The 9305-nt window shown below is 32.4% G+C and overlaps 1 protein-coding gene across 1 annotated transcript; it reads left to right on the forward strand.

Annotated features, from left to right (window-relative positions):
- The first annotated feature begins 5616 nt into the window (after positions 1–5616).
- On the forward strand, positions 5617–7113 carry LOC132617298 (uncharacterized). Its single transcript, XM_060332272.1, has 2 exons — positions 5617–5955; positions 6477–7113. The coding sequence occupies exons 1-2, from the start codon at positions 5678–5680 to the stop codon at positions 6955–6957; spliced, it is 759 nt and encodes a 252-aa protein (XP_060188255.1). The 5' UTR covers positions 5617–5677; the 3' UTR covers positions 6958–7113.
- Positions 7114–9305: the final 2192 nt, after the last annotated feature.

The raw sequence follows: 9305 nt of genomic DNA on the forward strand, positions 1-9305 counted from the left end.
CTTCTTCGTGTATTTACTTTTTCATATTTGAACCCCGTTAATGAAAATCCTGACTCCGCCGCTGGAGAAGAGTGATGATAGGTTTGATTGGAGTACACATTGCTTATCACTCACCTTAAAATTTACAGTTCAGTTTGACTATGTACTTACTTTCATTTTCTCATCCAGGACAGACGGAAATTTAGTAGTCCAAATTAGTACTATTTTCGACGTGAATTATAAATTTATGTACAAAAATTCCATCAAAATTGCAATGAATTGTATATCTGCTCGTAATATAAAAATGCAATGAGTTTAATGCTAAGAAAGTTAAAATTTGAATTGTAAATTCTAAATTCGCCTATGACTATGGCATGTTATGGATAATTGTCTTAAGGCGCAAGGGGTAAATTTTGGCTTAAATATGATGAGATTATGCATGCTGGGCCCTTTGGATCTTATTTTTTGGTTTGATATATACATTACCACATTTTTATAAGGCACATATTAAAGTGAATTCATTTGACTAGTCTCTTTTAGACATGTACACGAAAGAGTGTCTTTCTAAAAAGTAGGTAGAAGCTCATACTCTATTTCCTTATCTTGCTTACCTTTGGTTCAGTTATCAATGATATAATTGAAAACAAAAATAACAAGTTGTTAAACGACGTGGTTCATGGTGGCATTTATATTCGTTGTTAATAGGTGACGTTAAATATCATATACTCGGTCTATCTTAGAATGCTGCTCACTTTTCGCTTCTCGAGAGTTATATTAAATAAATTCTAATCAATATTTTAGGATATATGTTTAACCATATTAATATGAAAAAAAATTACAACTTGTAGTAATTTTCGAATAATTTTAAAATATCTAACTTTTAATTTTAAAATATTGAACTAATATAATTTAGTTCAATATAATTTAGTTTAACTCTAAAATTGTACCTGGAGAAGCAAAATGTGACAACTACTTTGGGACCGGAGAAGTATCTATTTTGACTATACCGACAATTATTCGTGTTTGAAGCACAATGTCATATTATTTTTATGGATGGCTACTCAATTCTCATTTTTTATTGTATAAAAATCATTAAATTATATATTATATAAAAAGAGACACCCTAATTTATCTAAATATCACGAAAGGAAGACTATATTCTTTTTGTAATAAAAAATAATTACTCAACTGTATTTAAGCAACACAGAAAGTCATTAGAAGAAATAAAACAGACATTTTATATTATACGTGGGTAAAGTTGAAATACAATTCGTTTCCACAAAAATATTTAGTGACATTCTGTGGAACTTAGGTATAATTGAATATTTTTTATTACAAAAAATAGTTTAGTGACTTTCAGTAATATTTAAGCAATATTAGGTGAAATTTAAGTTATACGAATAATTTAGTAATTTCCAATGTAATAAATAAAAATTAAGTGGTTGTTTGTGAAATTACCCACACATATATATATATATATATATATATATATATATATATATATATATATATATATATATTAAGGAGGATCAGAAAGGCAAGAAAGATCAAGAGTAAGTTTTTCAGATAATAGAGTAGGTAATAATTTCTTATCAAGAATTTTAAGTAGAAGAACACCAGAGGAAAACAACCAACAATTAAGTGAGGTAATAGATGTAGACCGAGACATACAGATTTTCCAACAAAATCAATTAAAACTATTAAATCCAAAGACTTTATACAACATAGGACAGTTTTCAAGAACAACACAATTATATAGACATTATAGAGAAGAGCAGTTGTCAGCCATAGGAACTAAAGTTCCTACTATAAATTTAATAAATCTAGAAGCTTTAAGACAAATAAAAAATACTGGAAGGACACTAATGCATATGGGATTAATAGTAATAGGATTAAAAGGATTAACTAGAAAAAAATTAGGAACTAAAGTCTTAATAGTAATTTACGATGATAGATAGTCAGACATGAAAAAGTCAATAATCGGAATAACAGAGGTAGATATGACAAATAATGGAGGAATTTTTTATATTAGTCCAGACTTTATAACGAATTTAGCAGAATTTGGAAAACATATAAAAATAGGAATACAGACTAAAGGATACGAAGAAATGTGTAATGGTAATAATTTATTAATGTGCATAGGATTTTTAGGAAAAATGATGAATAATAGTAATACTAAGTTTAAAATTAAAGTAGAAGATGTCGTAGAATTAATGGGAAATAGAGGAATAAATTTAATTAAACCTATAAAAATAAAACCTGAAGAATACGCAGGGTTAGAATGGAAATTAGAAGACTTTAGTAGAAAAAAGATTCTACGGCCAGAGTCACACCTAATGTACACTAATTCTAGAGGAGAGACATCTATAAGATTTACCAATTATAATTATACATAACAAAGAGACATAGAAGAAGAAAGTACTCTAGATGAAAATGAAACTACTGAGTCAACCCTTATGAACATAGAGTTAATACAAGAAGAATTTGAAGTAGACATAGCTATAGAAGAAGCAAAAAGACTTCATAGAGAAAATAAAAATATAAATTTTAGATGTAAAGGATGTAAGTTAGGAGATCTAACAATAGAAGAAACTATAAGTCACTTTAAATTATGTGAAGCTAGAACTGATCATTGGGGATATAGAATAGAACATATACACCAAAAGAAATCAGACGCTTTCGATAAAATATTAGAAGATATACAAGATAGTGATGAAGAAATAGAATTAGACTCAATAATAAGCCAAAAAGAATTAATGGAATCTAGTGCATCTAGTTCTAGTCCATTTCAAAGAACAACAGGAGAACAATACACAGTAGACACGAGCACATGAAATGTACCTAGAAGAAGAGTTTTTAGAACAGCAGGAGAACCTATAGACAATATAAAACCATTAGGGAAAAGAATGTCTATAGAAAAACCTATTATTCTCCAAGAAGGAGGTAATAAAGGAAAAATATTAAATATAACAGCCCATGATCCACAAAGATATATATAGCCATGTCGTTTGGACTGACACCCCAAGGAGAAACGAATAATCAACCTGTGTAACTTTATATACTAGTATAATATTGTAAAATTAATTAGTTACTTAAAAGTTTACTGCAATGACCAGTTATTAAAAGTCAGATATGTAACCTTAAAAACAAAATAACTTGCCTATTACATTATGTTAAAAGACACATTTAAATAGTCAGTATACGTAAACTAAATACTCCCTCTGTTTCAATTTATGTGAACCTATTTCCTTTTTAGTCCATGTCAAAATGAATGACCTCTTTCTTAATTTGGAAACAAATTCACTTTATGAAATGATTTACAGCCACACAAATATTCAAGACTTATTTTGAACCACAAGTTTCAAAAGTCTTCACTATTTCTTAAATGTCGTGGCCAGTCAAATGGGTTCACATAAATTGAAACGGGGGGAGTATATAATAATTAGATAATGAAATAGAGTGAAAGACAGAAAGAATGACAAGTTGGAATAGATGGAGTCATGGAGAGTCATGGAGAGCCCTATTCTAGCATTTGGCCTGCATATAAATACACAATTCATGCAGTACCGTGACCAAGTGCATATATTACTTTACATTTTATGGGTTTTTTCTTTTAGTTTGTTAAAAAGAACGATATTATTTTTACGGAAAAGGCTCAAATATGTCATCGAACTATTAGAAAAGGCTCATTCATGCCACTCGTTAATAGTTGGGCTCAAAAATGCCACCGCCGTTACCATTTTGGGTCATATATGCCATTATCACTAACAGAACTCTACTACTACCAGATTTTGCCACGTGGCATTATCTAAACCCTTCATTTTACGAGTGGCATATATGAGCCATTTTGTAGTTCAGTGACATATTTGAGCCTTTTCCCAATTCCTATATAAACCTCAATCTTTTTTAATTTTATGTAACAAGCTTATAAGGACAAGTTTGTCCCTTATATTAATAATATTATTAATTAAATAGAAAAACTGTGTTCTATTATTTAATTGAACTAGTTTCTGGGCACGTGTGTTACACGTGTATACCTTGCTAATAAACATACTTTTATAGAATTATATAAATATAATGTAATCCTATTTTAAGGTATAAAAAAACTAATTATATGACAAAATTCTGTCCACATAAGTTGTTAGATGTCTTATTGCGATTTTTGACTTTGCCTGCCTCCAACTACTTAAGGTGTTCGGTTCTTCTTTCTTTTGTGATAAGCTTATTAAAAATAAATTAAATGACAAGGTTATGATAATAATCTCTTCATCTCTTCTAAATTTAGATTATTTAAACTTGATATGTAATTGTTAAGTATCGCCATAAGAATTTCTTGAATTTAATGTTACATTAAAGAGTATAATGATGGTTAGTAATAAAAGAATTTATACCTATTAATTAGTGTTACACAAATTTAATTTTACAGGTGTGTTCACTTGGAAGAGTAAAATGATTGTCCAATTTTACATGAATATTTTATTTATCAACTTTTTACTTGATAAGTTGTAAAACTTGGAGAACTTTCTTTCTATGATATAAGATTATTGCACTAATTTTATAGCCATTCAATTTAATTAAATAAGAGAGCATAATTTTTCTATTTAAATAATAATGTTATTAATATAAGGGACAAAATTTTTCCTTATAAGTTTGTTACATAAAATTAGAAAAGATTGAGGTTTATATAGGAATTGGGAAAAGGCTCAAATATGCCATTGAACTACAAAATGGCTCATATATGTCACTCGTAAAATGAAGGGTTTAGATAATGCCACGTGGCAAAATCTGGTAGTAGTAGAGTTCTGTTAGTGATAATGGCATATATGACCCAAAATGGTAACGGCGGTGGCATTTTTGAGCCCAACTATTAACGAGTGGCATGAATGAGCCTTTTCTGATAGTTCGATGGCATATTTGAGCCTTTTCCGTTATTTTTATATTTGGTGAAAATTTTAACTTAAACCTTTTTAAATTAATGCTTAATGACTTTTTATAGCCACATAAGTATTATGGTATGTTTAGATTACAGATTTCAAAAATCATTTTTTTTTTAAATTTCGTGCTAAGTCAAATACCAACACATTAATAATTTATTATGCTTCTAAAATATAATAGCCCTCAAGTGCTGGATGTGAAAATTTATTAAGGAAATTCAAAACAAAATACTTTATACTATATTTAATTAAGGAATTCAATAGTTTACACACACACACTGATTTTTTTATCTATATGCAAAAATTTAAAGATTCATTTTAGGTTATTGATGCATGGTTTCCCCGCTAGTCTTAACTTCTCAGAAAAAAACAAATTTCCGACTGAATTTGTCAGAAATCAGCTCTTCGAAAAAGTTTTTGATGGATTTTTCCTAGCAAATCCCTTAACGACTAGCCAATTTCTTACGAAACGTCCATCAAAAATTCACCTTTTTTTTAGTAGTGTTTTTTCCTTTAATCTTTGCCAGTCGGTGTAGAAGCAATTACATTAATCTTGTCGGAGCAAGAGTAATTTTTGGTTATTGATAAAAAGACTCAAAACAGAGAGGAAAATTTAAAGGGAAATCTTGGAAGATTTTTGTTAAATGAAATATCTGGAAATATATGGCTGTACTGGTTTTTGGAATGAAAGAAAACGTCAACCACAATAAACTATCACAATAAAATAGAGAAACAAAGAAAAAGATGGAACAAGGCCGCCTTCTATGGCTAACATTTCCATCAACCTCCCAAAATTCAAGCACACTCTAATATCCTTCAATAAAATCACTAACTTATCTTCACTCTCTAATTTTCCACACTCAAAAGTTGATTTCCATAACCAATATTATCATCAATTCAAGGAGACCAACACCACATCGTATAATTACCGTCTTTTTTCTCGAAGAAGTTTTGTGGAAGACGAAGATGAAGACGAACTAAACTCAGAAAATTATAGTTTCCAAGAAGCTGTGGCACTTTTTAATAGCAGAGATTATTACAGGTAAAGGTAACAAATGGATGGGTCAAATTAATAAACAATTCGTTACATAACGTGTTCAAAGTTTGCTTAGGTCAAAATTAGTTCAGTCTCCATTCTCCCATTTCTATTTTTGCTTTTGAAAAAATTGCGAAAGTTAATCTATTTTTCGTAAATTATTAGCTTAGTTTCTTTTAAACTTACACAATTCCCAATTTTCAAATTTGAAATATATGCCTGGACTTGAATCGCATTATGACCTGTTAGGTTACGCTATTTAGTCCTGTGTTGACCCTTTTGAGGTCACTCATTAAACTATATATGTTCCCATTAGTTCAGTGGACTAAATTTTGCCTTCAAAAGTAATAGGATTAATTTATCTTTTATTGCAGACAAATTTGGTCAACTAGACTAATGGGAACAGAATTTAAATAATGTCTTCAGAAAACTGTAGTTTATGCAAATAACCTTAATACAATCCGTTTAAACTTAAGACAGATTAAACAGGTTACTGAAAAATGAGTTTGTGTTGTCACCTCTGGCAGATGTCACGACGTTCTTGAAGCTCTTTGGAACCGATCCCAAGAACCGAATCGAACTCTACTTCATGGAATTCTTCAATGTGCAGTAGGATTCCATCACCTCTTCAACCAAAATCACAAAGGAGCAATGATGGAATTGGGAGAAGGGCTATGCAAGCTTAGAAAATTTAACTTTGAAAATGGACCATTTTATGAGTTTGAAAAAGAAATTTCAGAAGTTTTGGATTTCATATATAGAACACAGCTAGAACTTGCTGCTTGTGGTGATGATATTTGTGTAACTATGGATCAATCTGAAAGATCATATCAACTTCTTGGTGGCTTTGGAGCAGGACAACTACTTTATAGTTTGGCTAGTTACCAAGATGACAATTACGTTGTTTTCACTTCTGGAAACTATCATGGCAATGTAGAACAACTTAGGATAAAACTTCCAACGATTGATGCTTCTGAAGAAAATCTTAAGGAGTTGGAGTATATTTAATACGTTACTTTCATCTGAGTAGAATTATTCGGTACTTGTACAGGTGAAAAGCACCAGATACTCGGTGAAATAATTGAGGTTTATGCAATTTTATGACACGTTACTTCCCTTGTTCAATGTACAAATGTGTGTACTATCCTTTTTTCGTTATTCTTTTGTTGATCTGTTAAAAGAGTACTCGGTTTCTGTCTTGCTTTATTTATAGTTAACTTGGATTTAGATTTATGGTGTTATTATATATTGCCCGAGGCAAGATACAAAATCAAGAAGCAAATAATTACCGCCATGTGAAGTTGAGAAGAAATTTTTGGAAAACACCGAAACGGATTAGCACTCAGAACGCACCCAAAATAAACTGCAGAAGTCACTGTTTTGCACTCGCAAAGCACTGAAATCATATCTCAGTAGTTGGTGCCTTTCCACTACGAAGTACCTCCATAGCACCGAATGTCACAGCCCCCGCGTAAATAGGAAGGGACGAAGGGTTATTTTGTCCTAGACTTTTTCTACCGCTTATCAAAAGTTTCTAACCTAGTTTTGAAGAGGTGTTCCATCTTGTAACTTCTTTTTCCTTGATAATAAAGTGTCGATCATTCTCTGTGGACGTAGGATCACATCAATCCGAACCATATTAATTATTGTATTTTTTTATTGTTTTTCTGCTAACATTTGGTATTCAAAGCCTTCGGATCCTGAGATCTAGAAGGCCAGGAGCTATGGCATCCATGATCAAGATCACTACATGGTCACAAAGAGAAGGATCATTCTATGTCTTGGACAATTCGTATCCTGATGATACAAAAGAGTCCGAGAAGAAGAGGGAGGCAAATCCGTCAAGTGTGACTCCATCTTTATCGAAAAATATGTTAGGTGAAGTCAATACCAAAGAAACGACAAATTTGTGGAAGAAACTTGGAAATTTGTACCCCCAAAAAAAATCTGTAACAACTAGAATGTTATAAAGACAGCGTTTGCACACCTTCAAGATGAAGACAGATATAACTTTACAAGATCATATTGATGCTTTTAATCAAATTGGGTACGATCCGCATATATTAAAGTGGGAGATGAAGAATTAGTGTGCATTCTACTATTTATAGGCCACAATCAATGGGCCTTAGTACAATGCTAAAAAGCCTTTCTAGTAACACCCTAAAATGGATAAGGCTGGCCCGTACGGTCTGACACCCATACTATTGTCAGCGCAAGTGGTGGAACGGTTGGGTGACGCGTGGCTTGCTCCATAACAGATTTTTCGAACCCATGTAGAGCGTGTTATTTAGGCCCGGATTCACCGTGTCCGGTGAAATACCCTCGGTGTTGAAGCAGAGTTGATTATGTTCGAGACCCCTGGGTTCTATCCTTTTCTCCGTTTTCCCTCGGATACAAGTCTATCCAATTTTTACCGTATATAGATAGTCCCCACACTTTCCGGGCCAAAGTTATACCGAAGTGACGGGAAGTGGAAAATTTTCTTCTAGAGATTTCTTCAGTAAGTTTATTCTTTCCTCGAAAATAAGCGGGAATCGTAACGTCTATTCACGCCACGTCCTTCTGACTTCAGCCACGTGTCTAATTTCGAATGGCCAACTTCGGTAACTGCCTCAGGGTCATGTCGCTTCAATCACATCTCATTAAATTTTTCAGACACGTGTCCTTTCTCGATTGGTCGGCTTCGGTAATCGTCACAGTGACTCGCCTATATAATAGAGTTACCGTTGCATTTTTTACTTTTCACCTCTCATTTTCATCTTTTCTTAACTTCGCTTCTTTTCTTTATCTGCTTCGTGATCTCGAAATCTCCTTATCTTTAACCATCAAGTCTTCAAATCTTCATCTATTTTAAACCAAGCCTTCATATCTTCAAGCCCAGCCTTCAAATATTCATCCCAAGCCTTCAAAACTTCATATTTACTCTTCATACATTCATATTTGATCAAAGTGTCAACGAACACCGACTCTGCTTCCCAGAACATATCCTCGGTTTCTTCCCCAAATGCCGAACCTGCTCCCAAACCCCATGGTAAAGTACTTTTTCAACCGACGGCTAAAGACATAATACCGTGGAAGCCCAATTTCAACCACGAATTTGTTGAAAAACAAGCGGTGCATACTTCGGACTTGGGTTTCGATGTAAGAAGTTACCCCTCGTCGATCACAGAAGAACATCTTCCCCGAGTTCGGGCTGAGTGTGGCTGGGACAACCGCCCTGTACAAATTTTTGTTCCTGGTGATGACGAATATGTCACCGATTTCAAAGAAGGGTTTTTATACGTTTATACGTATCCGTTCAATCTCAAGTTCAAGCCTTCGATTGATCCGGTTATTCTCGAGATGTGCCGAACATA

This window comes from Lycium barbarum, chromosome 11 (assembly GCF_019175385.1).
Source record: "Lycium barbarum isolate Lr01 chromosome 11, ASM1917538v2, whole genome shotgun sequence".
NCBI lineage: Eukaryota > Viridiplantae > Streptophyta > Magnoliopsida > Solanales > Solanaceae > Lycium > Lycium barbarum.